The sequence below is a fragment of the Zonotrichia leucophrys genome, chromosome Z (genome assembly GCF_028769735.1).
Source record: "Zonotrichia leucophrys gambelii isolate GWCS_2022_RI chromosome Z, RI_Zleu_2.0, whole genome shotgun sequence".
NCBI classification, from domain to species: Eukaryota; Metazoa; Chordata; class Aves; order Passeriformes; family Passerellidae; genus Zonotrichia; species Zonotrichia leucophrys.
The window spans coordinates 24,581,384-24,598,764 of NC_088200.1; the positions used below are offsets into that span (position 1 = coordinate 24,581,384).

The window sequence follows — 17,381 nt, forward strand, 5'->3', positions numbered from 1 at the left end:
CCTAGGGCAAGGCAAGCTAAACAGTGAAAACATGACTCTGGGTTGGGTTTTGGTTTTTGGTGGATTTTTGTTTGTTTGTTTGTTTGTTTGTTTTGGCAGTCTTTTGCTTGTTTAGTGGTGGTTTTAAGCACATAATGTAAATTATGTATTAGTACTATCTCTTTGAAGGTTTTGTGGATATTGGGTTTTTCTGGGTATAGAAAATAACTAGGCATTTTGTACAAGAAACATTTCTGAAGTGTTCATCACAGAGAGCCTTCTGGTTCAGGAATAACCCATCATTTGCTTTTCACAGGAGTTTTTGGAGTCTTAAAGAAGGGTCATTGCACGCACGCCCTGCTCTTAAACTTCTGCCCAGCCACTGTCAGACAGATGTTAAAACAGAGGTCTGTCCCCAGGCAGCAGACATGGTGTTACAATAGGTGACAGCCCTTGTCACAAGCAAGAAGGAGCTCTCAGAATTGAGCTTCTTTCTATCAAGTACCACTGTCCATCCTCTGTGGATTATATTTAGGGAAGAAAATAAATGAGTGCATTTTTCTGTCAAACTCAAGTTGCGTATACTTGGGATTCTGGTCACCTAGGGGAGGGAAATTATAAATGGACATCTGATGGTGCCATACTCAGTTGCTCTTTTTGACATAACTCATTTTACCACATGGTATTACAAGGCAGGAATAGGTCCTGGTCTCTCAAACCCCTTCCCCTGTAATGAGATTAGTTCTTGGATATTAATAAGAAACAGAAATCTTGCTTTTAGGGAGATGTTTGAAAGTCATACACTTCTGCTTTTAAGACAATGGTCTCTGGAGGACAAAGTAGAACCAGAGAAATTTCAGCAGCTGTGTCAATTCTCTCAGATCTCTGATAGTCCAATTCTAATTTTGCTTCTGGGCTTATTCCTGAAGATGATAAAGGGATGTCAGGGGTTATCATACTCAGACTGAAGATACACAAGTCTTTGACAAATATGCAGTGTGATTATAAAAAGTCATCTGGATGTTGATAGTTTTCTCAATGAAAAGAGTACTTAGGTTATAAGAGTGGATGAAAATCTTGTTTAACCTCATCTTTCTTTAGGTACCTAGTCCCATGAAGCAGCATGCAATAATACAATGTTTCTTCAACAGGAAGAGATGGCAGAGCTCAAGGCACAGCTTTACCTGCTGGAGAAGGAGAAGAAGGCTTTGGAATTGAAGCTGAGCACTCGAGAGGCTCAGGAGCAGGCCTACCTTGTCCATATTGAGCACTTGAAGTCTGAAGTGGAGGAACAAAAAGAGCAGAGAATGAGATCTCTCAGCTCAACCAGCAGCGGAAGCAGAGACAAATTGGGCAAGGTCAGGAGTCAAGCTACATTTCCAAAGTTGTAAACATGATTAATTAAACCTTTCCCGTCCCTATTGCAGTCTTTAGCATGTTAATCATGCTCTTATTTTGTCTAGATGCAGATCTTTCCTCTCTTCCCCAGTTGTGAGGTGGTTTCTTCCGTGCTGTGACTTGAGGACTTTGAAGAATTGGTGTTAGGCATGGGCTAAAATAAGGGTGTTTTGAGGACTCCCACAAGGCCAGTCCTGCCAGACATAGAAGTTGTTGCAGTTGAGCATGTGTTTTGCCTGTTGCCACTCACTGGAAACACTGGAAGGGAGTCTAAGCAAAATGCCATTCTCCCATAAACACAAAATATGAAAACATTAGCACTTATTTCTATGCAGCATTTAGACCATTGTATTGAAAATCTCTTTCTCCAAACCAGATTGTAATAATTTGAGAATGAAGACTCTTCTCCCCTTAATGCAGAATAATGCAGAATAAACAGATTTCTGCATTTGCCGTAATAATTTGCATTAAGAAATAAATACCTTGGAAAACTTTGTCTTATTTTTAGTGCTGTGGTCCCAGAAAATGTCAATAATGTGTTTAAAAACAAAAACCAAGATATAACGTCTTACTTCCTTATTCCTGGCAATATGTCATCTGAATTTCTTGATCCCAATGCCTCTTTGTTTCATGTCTGGTGTCAAAAGAAATATAAGGAAGGCGGTGGCAGTTTTGCACACAGTGGCAGAATTCTGCAAGTCGGTGAGCTGTGGTGTTTTAAAAAACATTTAGAGGCATTGTGAAGTATTAATCTGTTTAGTCCATTTCTTGGTATGATGATACCCTGCCCTGTTGCTGTAGCATTGTGTTGTCTATTTCACCTCCTTTTTAAAAGCAGCTGTGAACTAAGAGGCTTTCAGAATTTTCCCATTAAGATGGTCAGTAATTTCTAATCAGGTGCTTTTCCTCCTTTGTCAGGAATGTAGTGATGGCACCGCAACACCACTAACCCTTGCTGAGCTGAGACCATACAATGAGAGTGAACTGACTGCTGAGCTGACAAATGCACTCAGGAGGTAAGCACAGCTTCCCTGACCAGGGTCAGGACTTGTCCTGTAGGTCCAGGGAAAGGTTTATTTCTGAGCCTTCACTCTAACTCTCAAGTGGTTTGAAGAGTGATCACAGATCTGTCCTGTGAGAAGGAGATCTATCAAAGTCCTTCTGATTTTCCCCTCTCTCCTGCTTTAGCTCCTTTCACCTGGTGCTCAACTCCATTCTCCTTGAGGTTCTTCAGAATTCAGTTGAATTTTAGAAATAACAGAAACCCTCAAAATGGCAGTAATGACCACTCTCAGGCAAGACTATGAGACATAAAACAGTGACATGCACATTTCTTTGTATGTTAAGAAAATGCTTAGTAAAGACAGGATATGAAGTGTGATCTTTGGTTAAGACAGTTGGCTGCAGGTTAGAATTTGGGTAGGAGTTACAGGAGTAACTCCCACTGCAGTTCCTACTGCATTTTCAAATCCTAGGCATTTTGATGACTCAGATGTTGCATTTGCCTCCTGAGTATGTAAGTGGAGCCACTGTTCAATTACAAATGATATTGTGTGAGGCATTAGCTTTCCAATGGGAGAGAAAATTGATGTCTTGACAAACAGCTTTTACCAACAGCCAGGTTTTAAGCCTAAGCTTTCAGTGTGGTTATACATTAGCTAGATATTTGTTTGTGCAGCAGTTTTTCCTTCACCAGCTATGTGGTAAACTTAATTGAGTTTAGACAAAGAAATTCATAGTTTCGATAATAGTTTCAATACTTGTTCCACCTTTACCAAGAAATGGCTATCTAGTACCTAATCTGGTTCTTATATTTAGATCCTGTCCAAAATGCTGCTGGGATTTTGGGATATAAGAACCAGAATTTTGGCTGGGAAGAGTGTGTCTTGCTTTAGCAGTGTTTGCACCTTCTTTTATGGTGTCCTTTCAGACAGCTGTGGTGTTTCATTCCTGAGGTGCTTTTTTTTATAGGGGCAACGTGTGCTGTGCCCAGGGACACTTAAGCCTGAAAGGCATTATGTGAAAATGTAAGATCATTACCATTGCAGAATCAATACATCTCCTACCATTTGCTTAGTAGTCTGGCAGTTGCTGAGTACTTAGTTTGCATGATGCAGGGAACAAAATTCTGTGGGTAAAATAATCAAAACTGTCATTTGTGTGTGGGTAGATAAAACCCATCAGCAGAGTAATTCACATAAACATTGCAGAGAGCCATTGGCCTCCCCTGTATCCCCCACATTGCTCACTGCTGTGAGCTGCTCCACCAGCATTTTCTGCCTTCACTCAAGCTGCTGCTCTTCCGGCTCTTGTTATTTGCTCCTGGATTTTCAGAAGATGCCAATGACCTTAGTTAACAGAGGTTTGAGTATAGTCATGAAATGTGGTTTGCTGACAACACAGAGAAAACAACTTTGCTTTATCTACTAGGCCTTAAGTTGATTAGCATGGATTTCCAGCCAAGACCCTCACAAGTACAGTTTGTCAGGCAGAAATGGAGAAGAAAAATAATCGGATTAAACTGTACATAAATTGTGAAGGCTCTCTGTGTAATGGAAATACAGCTGTACTAAATGTGATTGCTGCTGCAAGTGGGGCTCAAGCACAGTTCCTGCAAGCTGTGTGGACAGGGTGTTTTTCTCCCTAATCAGTGTGCCAGCGAGATCAGGCTGAATGCTTAGCCCTCCTTAGCCTGAAGTCCTGTCTCTGCAAGTCAGTTGAAGGTCTGTCTAGCACATGGGGAAAGGTTACTGCAACCTGTTTAGCCACAGCTATGCTAAAAAATACCAGAAGTCCCTAACTGCTGTTCTGGACAAATGAGTCCTCAAATATCACAGTGATATTTAGACTATCACAAATCCTCAAAAGAATTCTAAAACTTATCAAAGTCCTTCCTCCTCTGTGGGTGCATCCTCCTCCTTGCCAAGGAAGTAGGACCAGAATACAAAATTTAAGATATTGGTCCCAGTAACTGTGTTTGCTGAAGGGTGGAGGTGGGGGAAAATGTGAAACAGATGCGTATCATGGCTCTGTGATCCAGAGGCAGTATTGAAATGCCAGCATTCAGGACTGTTTCAGGACTGGTTACAACTGGTGCATATGTCCAGCAATTGGTTCTCCCTATTGTTTCTCCAGGCAGTAGACACTGGTTGAGGGGACAACAATTGCAAGGATAGGGGCAGAAATCCATTGGGTTTTGAGTCTATTTATCAGAGCATGTGATATCAATCAGCAGCCCTGCTTCCTGTTCCCTCCTTATCCCATCATTACAGAGACTAAAGCTCTGGTTGCTCCCCCCTCTGCTACTTTCCCATTATGTCCTTCTGTTGCTATTAAATTGTCAGGTTCTTCTCAGTTAATTGAAACAGCGTGAAACACAAATAAAACAGCAGGACGTAGTTATGGTTTGGGTTTTGGTGTAGTTTGGAAGCATTTATTTGCTCATTGTCTGCAAATGGCCATGCAGCAGAGCAATCTCATCCACAGAGCCATGCTGGCTTCTCTCTGCAGATGTGGATATTTTTGTAAATCTGAAATCCAGTAGTGTGTTGTGAAACTTCTGTTGGTAGTGCCCATCAGCAGAAATTCAAGGCAGAAGCAGTTCTTCATCTATTGTGTAATGACACATTTGTTCTAGAACAACTCAGGATTTCCCGTAGTCGTGCTCAGCATTAAAACCCCTGTTTACTGGCTTTTTACAGAATTCACTTGTCTTTTAGATGGTCACTGTGCTAACTGGGAGAAATGTAAGTTATCTTTACGTCCTATGCTGTTAAAGCTACATTTGTCACACCAATTTCTGGTGTTGCAGGCTAAGCTCACTAATTCAGACATATCCTATTCCAGCCAAACATCAAGACTCTCTGCCAGAGCCTTCAAGTTTTGGTTTTCCCTCTCTCTTTTCTTAATGGAATGTGCTTTAATGGGCACAAAGCGTCTTCTTTGTCTTCTTTCTTGAGTTTGACACATTCGTAAACAAGTTTTATGGCAGGAAATACCTTACTCTTGAGAGGGTAGAAATGTGTTCTCAGCAGCCTCATGGCCTGGTGCTGACACATTGATGGTTGTGCCAGAGGCCAGTTTTATAAGACAAGATCTGGTTGAATATCCCAAAATCAGACAAGTGACACAGTCTCTGTGGGAAGATCTTAAATGAGTTGTCTTTCTTGCTGGCTTGGTCTGTTCTGCTGGGGCAGGACAGGGAGCACTGTACATGACTTGTATGTAACTCAGTAGACACATACCAGGTTATGCTTTAATGCAGGTAAATGCAGTGGAGGTAGCAAGAGGGAGGCAGTAAGCATTCTATTCTGCTTTAGAAGGCTGATGATAATGATGATAGAATGGATATTTTCTTCTACTAAGAAGCTATTTTCTTCTACTTTCATCTGTGAAAAGTGGCCAAGCTGGCAAGACTGAAACTTCTTCCTCCTGTGAGGTCCTGCTGTAGTCTATGCTTGTATTTTCAGCTGCTGATAGCTTTTCTGTCTGTGTACGGTTGTATTTCATTCATACATTATAGAATAATTTATAAATCATTAAAATGCTTGGCCAGGAAGGATCTAGCAGTCCTGGGCAAGGACCATGGCAGGCAAAACACTTTTAACTAGACTGACTGTTCAGACTTCAGCTGCATCACCATTTGGCACAAAATTATGATCCTTCATGGCTGTGCAGGATTACATGAATCGTGTCAGTCTAGACACGTTTCAGTATCTCCTTCACAAAAGAGTGAGTTTCCATCTGGCAACACTGCAAAGGATCTTTATATTTACCATGCCTGATGACTTCTTAACGAAGAGATAGTGAGTGATGCTACTAATTGTGAAGTCACTGTGGAGAGAGAAATGAGTAGTTATCAGTAGACTGGCAAAGAGCTCTTCTTCTATTAACAAAAGGTGCATTTTGCACAGAGCTGTGGTCCCACCTCTCTGGAGTGGAAGCTGCAGGTATTTCTAGAAAGACATGAAAAACTCATCCTGTTGCCATAATTTCCTGGTGTCTGTTGGGACAGCACAATGTTTGTTGCACTCTTACATCCTTATCCCTGTCTGAAGGCCTCAGCTGTGTTTCATGCCAAACTTCTTTTCAGAGAGCAAACATTTCAATAGAGCACTGGGCCAGGGCATGGCAGTGACTACTTCCTGACATGATGTCAGTGAGAGAGAAATCAAGCCACCTTCCTTTATTTTAAATTTCCATGAACTTCATGTGATGGCATGTTAACCTTGCATATTTTCAAGGGCTGAGCTTAGTTTCGTGATAGCAGCAGTCATTAAATTTCATCGTTGAAATTAAGGCCTATGCTGAGCACGGTAAGGCTGTCTCAGAAATGGAAACAGAAATGCCTAGAACATATCATAACCATTCATATTTAAAATTACTCTTAGACTTTTCTTTGACCAAGGTGCTAGACAAACATGCAGTGGGTAAAAGTAGGGGGAGAGAGACAGAGGTTTGTGTTCTGGACCTACTGATGCATCTTTGGCCGCTTTCTGTCAGTGTTTGCTTATTTCTGTTCTCCAATTACCACATCAATTAAATGAGGAGATAAGCAACCCTGAGGCATTTGAAAGCCAGACACTAGTATGGCTTGCAGTCATTGCAAATTTCAGAGATGTCTGTTTTTTGTGACTGTGCAGTATCCTGCTGTGGTTTCCCCTTGGCTTCCAGGGGGTTTCAGAAGGCACGGCCTGTCTCTGGAAATCCCTCTGGAGAGTCCCGCTAAGAGAAACCTTCTCACAAGAGGAGAAGTGACTCATGGTGATATCAGGGACAGATTGCTTAGAAGCACCTTGAGTAACTATTTTTACCATATGCCTCACAGACAGCCATGATTTGTCTTTTTCTCCATTTTTGACATGGTAAGTAGTTCTTACCACCCTGTGGTTATCTGAACTGCTGAGCTGCTATGCACTTCAATATAATCATCACAGGGAGCTCCAAATAGCTCCAGGTCTGGAGAGCTTCCAGGCTGGGCTGACAAAGCTGGGTGGGAGGCTTGAGCAGTGAGTGTAGCAGGCATGCTGCTGCCTCCCTCCAGGGCTGTTCTCCCTTTTTGCTGCCAGTATGTTGCTTCGGGACCGCACCTGGCCTGTCTCCCCACTGCAGGTGGTGTAACACATGGCTGTGTTGAGATCTGTTCTGAGCATCTCAGCAATCAGCAAAAAAAGCAGTAGAGTATTTTACACCAGCAAAGTGGTTTTTGAAGCACCCTCTGTCACCTGTGCAAAGGGAAAGGCCTCCTGTGCACAGGTAGCTGGCAAGCACGGGTGGTGCTTCAGCAGGTGAACCAGGAAGACATGGCATTTGAAGGGGATGGCTCTCTTGGCGTTTGTGAAGTGGTGCCTCTTTAAAACATTTATTATATTCTGTTGTTTCCCTTAGCAGGCCAAGCCAGACCAGTGAGACAGGCGTGCATTCGAATTAGCTTGGGGATTCTGCATGCCAGCCTGATGTAAGATGTTAGTTTAGACTGCTGATGAAGAGGAAAATTTATCTGCATTCCTTTTAGATGTCCAGCTGTTATCTCCTGAGAGGAGAGGAGTCAAATGCCTAGGAAAAACAATCATTCACCGTATTCACCTGGAGAAGTCAGAGAGGGGAGTGGGGGATGGTGCTGGGCCGATTACAACAGGAGGATATCAGGGAAGCAGTAGGAGTGGAGTGGAGTGTGGAATGGGAAATACCTTCCCTTCAAAGTAGAGGCCTTGAGGATCATATCTTAGCTATGGACCCTGCAGGAGGTGCCTTTGCTCCCTCCCCTTCCCCACCCCCGTTCCCTGGGCCTGCTCTTCCAGCGTGGATAGCTCTGCCAGGAATTCTCTGTGCCCTGGGCTGGCTGCTGCTGGTCCTGCTTCATCAGGGCTTTGTGCCGGCAGAGCTCAGGAGCAGGTGCTGGGCTGAACCTGGTCATCCCACTCCTCAGGAGGAGCCAGGATTTGAAGGGATCTGCCCACAGCAGATCTATTTTGATGGGTAAGATGTGTCCTAGGAATGGCAAGAGTTCTCTGCCTGGCTGTGGGAAAGTTTCTCACCTCTTCATTTGAAGAGAGCTCATTGTTCCTCTTTTGCTTCTGATTTGGCAAGAGCTGTGGTCCTCTTGACCCCAGGGCAGAGGGCTGGTAGCTTTCACTAGAAGGGGAGCTAGCTGGGTGCACTCCAAGCCAGGGGCAGAAAAATCAACTTTCTGCGTGCCAGAGAAGAGCAGCTTCCTGTTTGCAGCACTGGGGAATTTTCAATGAAATCAGCAAGAGCAGGAAAATCTGGGAAGACTTCTAGCACATGAAACCTGAACATGTCTAGAAAGGTCCAGACAGGAGTGAAAATATAAGGCGCTCATGACCTTGCTTACATTACAGTGTAAGCAAGGTCATGAAACATGGTGTCAGTGTGTGGAGGCCAAATTGACAGAAACAGTTTTCTTTATGGCCCTGGCAGAATTCCCTGCTCTCCAAAGTGGCAGCATTGAAACCAGAGAACACCAGTTAGCCCCTTCCTATTCAGCCATCCCGAAACAAAAAACCCTTGAAAACCACTGTGCAACTGCCCACTGAGTGTTTTGATTGTGAAAATACCAAATAAAAGCCTTTATTACCAGCATATTAGGCATTTCACTGAAAATAGTGGTTTTAGCTGATGTTGTAGGCTGTAGGCCTTGAATGCACTCATTCTGAGCCTTTCCCTGGAAAGGGAGCAGTCAGGGATTTCCCCATCTGACTTCTCAGCCGCAGGGAGCCCTTGTGCTGGAAGTGAGCCATGCCCTCAGATCACAGGCTCATTCCCTCTTCTGGGAATACTTGCTCATTTTCTCTGCGTTCATGAAGTGTCTGGCTGTGTTCTCTGCAGCCCCAGCTTGCAGTAGCCAGTTGGAGGAGGAGTTGTTGGGATAAGGAGCAGTCCAATAGAGTGGGAGTCAGGGGCTCACAGAATTTGTGTTCTCTGAAAAAGACTCACTTCCTCTTCCCTCGTCCCATCAAAATACACAGATAAGTGCTTTCTTGGGATACACAGAAGTCCCCCTGGGGCACAATAGCAGTGTGAGTTTGGTGTGTCTCCTTCCATGGGAGTTTGGATCTTGGAGTCTGGAAGACTGTCTGGCAGCAGCAGGCTGTGCCTACATCAGTAGGATGTTCCATATGTCTGTCACATCAAGTGCAGTTCCATCCCTGGAAACTTCGACATGTTCTCATGGTAGAGACGTGGTTCATATGCAATATTGAAAATATTCTGTCATATTCAGCCCTGTAGTAGATTTTTCACAGCTTGCAGTCAGGGAAGTGCTGTGGTGCTGGAAATCCCCTTAGGACAGCACCTCAGGATTCAGTATAGCTGCTGTTCACTGCCTAACTACACAGTCAGTTTTGAGGAGAAACAAGTGCAGACAATTCTTTCTGGCCAAACTGAGGTGATCACTGATAGAAACTGAGGGAAGCAGGGGGAGTAACCACTGTGAGGACAGGGTTCTTACCAGCCTGTGACCTACAGCTCTGAGGTCTCTCAGCTGCTGCTCAAACAGAAGATGCAGCACCCTGGGGAAAACCTTACATGTTTTAGTGTATAATAGTAATTAACCCTGTGCATCTTCATTTCCCAGAGAAACCCAAGGTATTTGCTCTGCATTTACTGTTGCTGCTGTGTGTGGCTCCTCAGATGTGACTTGTTCTATGAAATGTCTCTTGAAGTAAAGATTTTTAGATGGGCAATTTTTAAATTGTAAAAGGATGTAAAAGTAGATCCCTATGTGTTGTTTTTTTCAGATTTTTGAAATATTTCAGCACGTGCAATGAAACCACCCGTTGCTTTCCATGAGATAAAGGTTGAGAAGGCATTATCTAGTGCTGTTTCACTGACTTCAAGACATTCTGAAAAGCCAAAAGAAATACATGTATTTTACTGGTGCCAGTGTAAATTTGAGTCGTCTATAGATTTGAAGTATTACCCACTGTTTCCTGGTTCAGAAGGTTCAGAACTGGCACCTGAAAGTTGTTTAAGTAGCTTGAACAGAGTGTTTACCACTCTGCTGGCTCTGTGTCTTTGACAAGCATCAAGACAAGGATGTTTAAGACCAAATGTAAAGAAATACATCTTGATGTGTAGCTGAGTTCGGGCTGAACAGGGCTGGTTGAAAGGTGTGAGTGAAAAACAGACAAAAGGTGATATCATTGTTTTATCAGGTAACAGTCACCATAGCAACCAAACTTCACCATGCATGAAAAGTTCCTCAAAGTCTTTCTACTGTGTTTCTTTTCCATGCAGCTCTTGTTACAGCAGGTGTGTGTGAAGGAGTTTAGCATCAGTGAACTGTGGCTCTACCAGGCTCTTTCACATGGGACTGTGTGCAGCGTTTCCACAGCAGCACCTTTTCCTGGACATGATGTTAAATCAAGCTCACACGATTTTGAGATTTCTCTGCCCATCTAAAACCTGTGCATGTTTATTCCACTGGACTTGCTGTTCACACTAGCTCGTCATGCTGGAATTGGTGCTACTGAGCCTTCCCCAGAGCCTCTGGATGTAGCAGCTGTTGGAGCAGAGAAGCACCAAATTTGCCTTCCTCTGTTCTGTCACATCAGTAGTATGATGCCACAAATGCATTAGGTCTGGCCTCTGCCACATCTGATCTTTTCTTGTTTGTGCTCTGGCTGTTTTTCTTCCTGTTTTCTTTGGAGAAAACAGATTTTGGCTGTAGACTGTGCTAAGCCTTTCTGACTACTGAGATAGAATATAAAAATTAAAATTTACCTTTGAGATGGATGGCAGTGAACTTCTAACTGCAAGGGAGAAATATTGTGTTACTTGAAAGCAGAGGGTGTGTTCCTTCAATGAAGGGACGTACAAAGAATACTGATGATTATTCATCAACAAGGGCCCTCTTATGTCCTTTTTCATTTGGCTGGTAACCCAGCTCTGGAGTCTGTTGGAATAGACTGCTAACTTGGAATATTCCCCAGCTGACTTTGTGAAAGCCCTTCTGTTGCTGCTGGAGCTGGGTGCTATCCCTCTCTCCAGTGATAAAAGGCTGCCATATCCAGGCCTTCCTGGGAACTGCACGCTGCTTGAGCTGGGATTCCAGGAGGATCCCTGTGGTCTCTGCAGAGCTGGGGAAGCTTGCACAAACTTCAGGGTATTCTTTCCCATTGGGCTTATATGGGAACTGGCAGTTGTCTTGTTATTGAGGTGAAAACAAGTGTACCCACGTAGCAGCACTGCAACGAAGGAGAAGGGAGAGGTGGATCACTGTAGAGTGGTTCTAGGCAGCAAAGCACAGACTCCTTGTAAACACACAAACTTCCCACATGTCAGATTTGATGCTGCAAAATCTGTGTCCCAGTTGAGCCCAGCTCCATGTCATTCTCAAAACACTTTTTTGTTTTCTTCTTTTTTTTACCCCCTTCTAAATCTTACATTTTTTTTTCTCTGGGCTATCTGTGCAGAGTTTGGGTCACAGATAAAAGCTCCTGGAAGAGTCCCGTGTGTGTGTAGGTGTGGGCTGAGCAGGCATCAGCCATCAGCTCTGGAGCAGGGAGCTCCCCAGGAAGAAGCACCTGCCTCATGCCACGTGCTTACCTGGGAAATGTGTTTTCAACCCACCTTAGTCCCGTAGCTGTAATGCTTGCTCCTGCCCAGAACTTCTATCTTGTTCACTTTTTCTTTCCCTCATAGAGATACTTGTAATGTGAAAATGTTATAAGATACCTTATTTCCATTTTGTCACACTTCATGTAATTAGCTTTTGGTTCAGAGTTGGTAAGTAAGTGTGGATATTAGCTACTTATGTATCTTACTTATTAGTGTGATTCAATGCATACAGCATTATGATCTACCAGAGAAGTTAGTTTACTCTTTTGTCTGCTATTTCTCTGATCATGAATTCTAACATGGTGAGTGTTATAAATACCAGTCTTTGGAAAAGTTTATTGTAAGAACTACCTCTTTTATTATCCTAGTAATAGTAAGGAAAATATTTGCAGCATGTCAACCCAGCACAGGACAATTGTTGATACACTTCCAAGCTGAAGTACTATTTCTGTTTTGAAAATATTTTTCTACCTCCTTTTTTCCTGATCCAGGGAGAAGAAACTGAAAGCAAGAGTGCAGGAGTTAGTGAGTGCTTTGGAGAGACTCACAAAGAGCAGTGAAATCAGACATCAGCAGTCTGCAGAATTTGTTAATGACCTTAAAAGGGCAAACAGGTAAAGGATCTACCAGCAGATGGATGCATTATTGGTTTATTTTTGCTGTGTTCTTGTAAAGCACTAATATTCCACTTACCTTAATGAGAAGTTTCAGGACCCTCACGTTCATCCACATGTCAACGCTCCAGACGTATTGTTAGAGAAGGGGGAGGTACAAACCTCCCATGCAGGCCACTGACAACTACATAGTTAAGAAGAGAAAGCAGGGAAATAGGTTAATCTCAGTTGAGTTACTAGTAGCGATTGCACAATTTAAAAAGCTAGCAAAAATATTTATGAATTTGTTACTTTGTTTTTAACTCCTCCTTTTTCTTTGGCTCCAACCTCTTCACTAATAAAATGTCTTGGATAATCACACCTGAGTTCCATTGCTCACTCAGGGCACTTTTCTTGTACTGTATTGGGATGGCCTAGGAATATGGTGGGCTGCAGCTGCCCTTCCTGCCACAGTGTGGTTTTCCTTAAATTGCATTTAAAAGCCTTTGTGGTGAGAAGCAGCACCCATCTCAAACTTTCCAGCCCAGTCAAAGTGGAGGCACAGAAGCTACTGAACAGCTAGCAAATTAGCACAAGATGCCATCCTCTGAATGTAAATCTTAATTCTTTAAAATGAAAAATGCAGAATCAGTCCTTGACTTTCTAAGCAGATTCTGGCCATGCAATGTTTTTATAAATCACATCTGATGTTGTGGTATGATCTCAAACAGTGGTATGAGAGGTCATCAACAGCAACCTCCATCTGCCTCTTAGAACCATATTTAGTTTTTCTTTACCAGTTTACTGGAAAAGGTCTGTGCTTGCTCCAGGAAAGACACAGTCATTAGCATTGATCTGGGTTTGGATCAGAAAGGTTTGTATCTAATCCATTTTAAAGCACTGGTAAATGCTGGGAAGGGGATCAGTACCCAGCCTTTGAAGTTCCCTGAAGGTGGCACTTTGGGGTAGATTTTTTGTAGCACTTACTCTGAAACAACCCTGTTTGAATTACCTTGTATGCCTTGTGTTTTTAACAGCAACTTGGTAGCAGCTTATGAAAAAGCAAAGAAAAAGCATCAAAATAAGCTGAAGAAACTGGAATCACAAATGATGGCCATGGTGGAGAGACATGAAACCCAAGTAAGAATGCTCAAACAAAGAATAGCTTTACTGGAAGAAGAGAACTCCAGACCACACACCAATGAAACTTCACTTTAAGTGCATCTCTTTAAAGGGTATTTAGTGCCATTACAACTTTCTTTCTTTTGGAGGTTGACTTTTAGGTAGCTTCAAATGTTAAAAGCGTTCTGATTGTCAATGCTGACAAAACTTAAAAGCTCCTTCTCTGGGATCCCAGAGAGGTATCATGGGGATAATAAAAGTGTTAACCTTAAGGACTGTTTCATAATGTAAAATGGCAGTGCCTGAATTATCATGCTATAATTGTGTACATTGTCTGTGTTGTTATTTCTGTATTCATACAGCTTCTCTTCCCCTGTCACCCATGGGTGACAGTGTCACACAGCAGAATAATTCATGTTACGAGGTTTTCATTTGGGTAGTTTGGAGATCATGTGAAGTTTTCCCAGTCCCTGAGCTGTCTGCACACAAGTCCACACTGTACCCTCATGACTCGCTGCTGTGGTTACACCACAAACAGGCAGCTGCAGAGTGAGGGTGACAGCCTGGCTGGCTTTTTCTTTGCGCCCTGCTTGCAATTCTGCTGCTCACAGTGCAGGTCAGGTAGGAAAGCTCCTGTTGATTTGGGAAAAAAAACAAAGCAAGCATAGTTGCATCTCTGAGAACTATGATAAAAGTGTAATTCTTACAGTGCATACAAGGGCCAAAGGCTGTGGGTTTCACCATGCCACACAGACACTCTGTGCCAAGGGTGGGTAAGAAATTACAGAAGACCTCCTGGTATTTATATTGCATGGTGTTTGCAACTACTTTGTAGAAGAAGTTTTTTCTTGCTATATACACTATATCCAAGGTTTTCTTTAAGAAGCTGGGCCATTTCTGTCACATGTATTGTGCTTATTACAGCTTACTGTGATCAAGAGGTAGAATGTCTTCTTTTTATCCTTTTTTTTTGACCAAAAAAGGTACTTAAATAATGTACCTGTTTAATATTGAATACATAGGCACAAAATTATAGATGTGTAGATGTATGGATATCCAGCCACAAACAGAATGTGAATGGTGAAGTCTTACAGCTTTATTAGGTTAGTTTTTGTTACTGCTAACATTCTCTTGTTTAAATCATGTATTACTGTATTATCAAACTGACTGAAGTGCAAATTTTGGCTTGTTAGGTAAAAGAACATTAAGCAAATCATGGGGATCAGGTTGATTTCTGTAGGGGTCAAAATACAGGAGTCTGCCATAGCACCTGTTATATTCAGAATTTGCTTTTTTTTGTTTTTTTGGTTTTTTTTGAGAGTACATAAAAAAGCTTTATGTGTGTTTTAAAAGCCAAGCTGTAGTCCCTTCACTGTGTTAGCCTGCTGCTGTGTTATGCCTCTGCTTTGCATTTTCCAGGCTGATTTTCAGTGAATCTGATTTCAGGAGATGTTTATCGTTTTTGCTTTACATGTTGAGTTGCACCTCAAGTTTTTTACTAGTGTATTTAGAATTATGATAACTTTTCTCATTTATTTCTCCCATTACTAGTACTAAGGAAATATTTGAGAGGACTCTGCCTACTGTTGGGTTAGGTCAGACAACATAGTTGCAGGAATTTCTGTTCAGAATGTGGCATTATTGTTAAGTCTTGGTTACATCTGGAAGTGCAGCAGTTGGTTTTCATCTCTTACTGCTGTAGCTGCTGTTGTCCTCTGTCATTAGAGTAGTTGTTCCTACTTCTCTGGAGTCTAGTGCATCATCCACAAAGCCAGCATCACATGTGTTTGGCTGCAACAGCAAATTAAAACAATGCTGATTTCAAAATTTTTAGGTAGTGATGTTCTGGTTTTGATCAGTCTTCTTTCTCAGAATAATTGCACTTCTTAATTTATAATATAACTAGAAATTATTGCAAATGAGTCTCTTGAGGGAGGAGCACATTGATTTTTTCTGTCTCTGTGGTTCTGCTTAGCAGCTCTCTATGGTGTTTCCCCTTTTTAGGCCCAATTTTCTCACTTCCAGGAGGATGGGGGTCTGCCATCAGCTTCAGCAGCTGAGCACACTTGTTCTGAAGAACCACAAAGGAAAGTATCCACCATATGCTGTGGCAAAATTGTAGTTATACTTTTGTCTTCCAGCATCTGAAACACCCATGTGACTTGAGGTCACCTCAGAATGTCCATGTGAAATACTTTTCACAGGAGAGGACAGGAACCATACTGCACTGAGCTGCCTCTTAGGCTCATTTTTCCCCCTGTTTAGATTAATGGAATTACAGAATGCTTTGGGTTGGAAGGGACCCTAAAAATCATCTTGTTACAATCCCTTTCTGTGGGCAGGGACATCTTCCACTGGACCAGGTTGCTCCAAGCCCCATCCAACCTGGCCTTGGACATTCCAGGGATGGGGCAACCCCAACTCCTCTGCACAACCTGGGCCAGTGCTTCAGTGCCCTCACACAGAAGAGTTTCTTCCATAAGAAATTCAGATACTCTTACACAGAAGCTGCAGCCTCAGTGGTTTTTCCAGGCCTGACAATTTGCTGATTGTTTCACTACATTTAGCACAAATCATCTGTGCCAGCTGTGCTCTAGAAGTGCATTAGAATTATAAATCATCAGTAAATGTAAACCAGTCCCATTTTTCCCCATAAGGGTTGTAGATTAAAAAGCAGCACTGGTACCATCTAGCCTCAGCAGTAGCCAGAGTTTGCCAGACCACCAGTTGATTTATTTGCCTCAGCAAGCAGCTACTGCATCATTTGTTAGAATACTGGAAAGGATCAGCTGGGAATGGTCACAGGCTTAATGTTACTGTGAAAACTGTTCATTAGCAATAATCAGCTTCAGCTCCAGTGTACCCCATTCAAATGGCACCAACCCTCAGAAAAAATGCCAAAAAAAAACTCAAACTCCTTTTATGCAACTCTGAAGTACCAGCACAGAAATACCTGAGTGTGTAGTGCACAGAGTTACAGCAACTTAACTCTCTTAAAGCTTGTTGCAGAAATAATAAATTTGCAGAGCAAGAAAAAAAGGTGATTCCTGCCAACCTAAGTCCATTCATGAATTAATGACTGGACGTTTTTTGATTTTAAGTCACCAGAGTGCATGAAACTTTTGTATTTCACTGAGTGCTTAGAAAAAAATCACTTTTTTTCTAATTCTATGTATAAATCTTCACCAGTTTGAATGTACTGTTAGCTTTTGCAAAGCACATGTGACTAAGTTTGCATTCATGTCATGTTCTACTGGTTTTGTTAGTTTTCTTCTCCTCCAGTATACTGCACCATGAATTGTAACTTTAGAAACTTTTCACCTTACTGAGTTAGCTTGAAATGTGTTGCTACCTTTTCGTTTCCAAGCAGTGTAAAATAGCTATTTTGTGTTCATTTGATAGAGAATTGTAAAAACTCCATTTATTTATACAGAGGCATTTATAATACTTATTTTACAAATGTTCTTATATTCTGAATAAATTTCTAATGCTGTTTCTTTGCCTTGGGAGTTGTTTCACTATGGCTTGTCACCTTGCTGTTGAATGGGACTGCCTAAAGACACCTTGGCCCAAAGATACCTCATCTGCAAGCTAAGTTACTGAGGGAGATGGTTTGACGTTGTCAGTAAAGTTGACTTAACAGAGCCATGAAAAGTTGTAAAGAACTCAGATATGGCCACAGGTTTTAGAACATCATTTTAGTACATC

General features: G+C 42.2%; 1 protein-coding gene across 6 annotated transcripts in view; it reads left to right on the plus strand.

Moving 5' to 3' along the window:
- Window positions 1-17,174, plus strand: part of MCC (MCC regulator of WNT signaling pathway) — a 183,138-nt gene extending 165,964 nt beyond the window's left edge. For 4 of the 6 annotated variants that reach the window (XM_064735487.1, XM_064735490.1, XM_064735491.1 and 1 more), the window contains 5 exons: window positions 1,131-1,337; window positions 2,296-2,393; window positions 12,450-12,572; window positions 13,589-13,691; window positions 15,678-17,174. In XM_064735487.1, the coding sequence (XP_064591557.1) occupies window positions 1,131-1,337; window positions 2,296-2,393; window positions 12,450-12,572; window positions 13,589-13,691; window positions 15,678-15,821 (675 nt within the window). In that variant the 3' untranslated portion in view covers window positions 15,822-17,174. Of the gene's footprint in view, window positions 1-1,130; window positions 1,338-2,295; window positions 2,394-12,449; window positions 12,573-13,588 lie in introns of all 6 variants that reach the window. The other 2 variants (XM_064735489.1, XM_064735493.1) reach the window with 1 other exon arrangement.
- The last annotated feature ends 207 nt before the right edge of the window (window positions 17,175-17,381 follow it).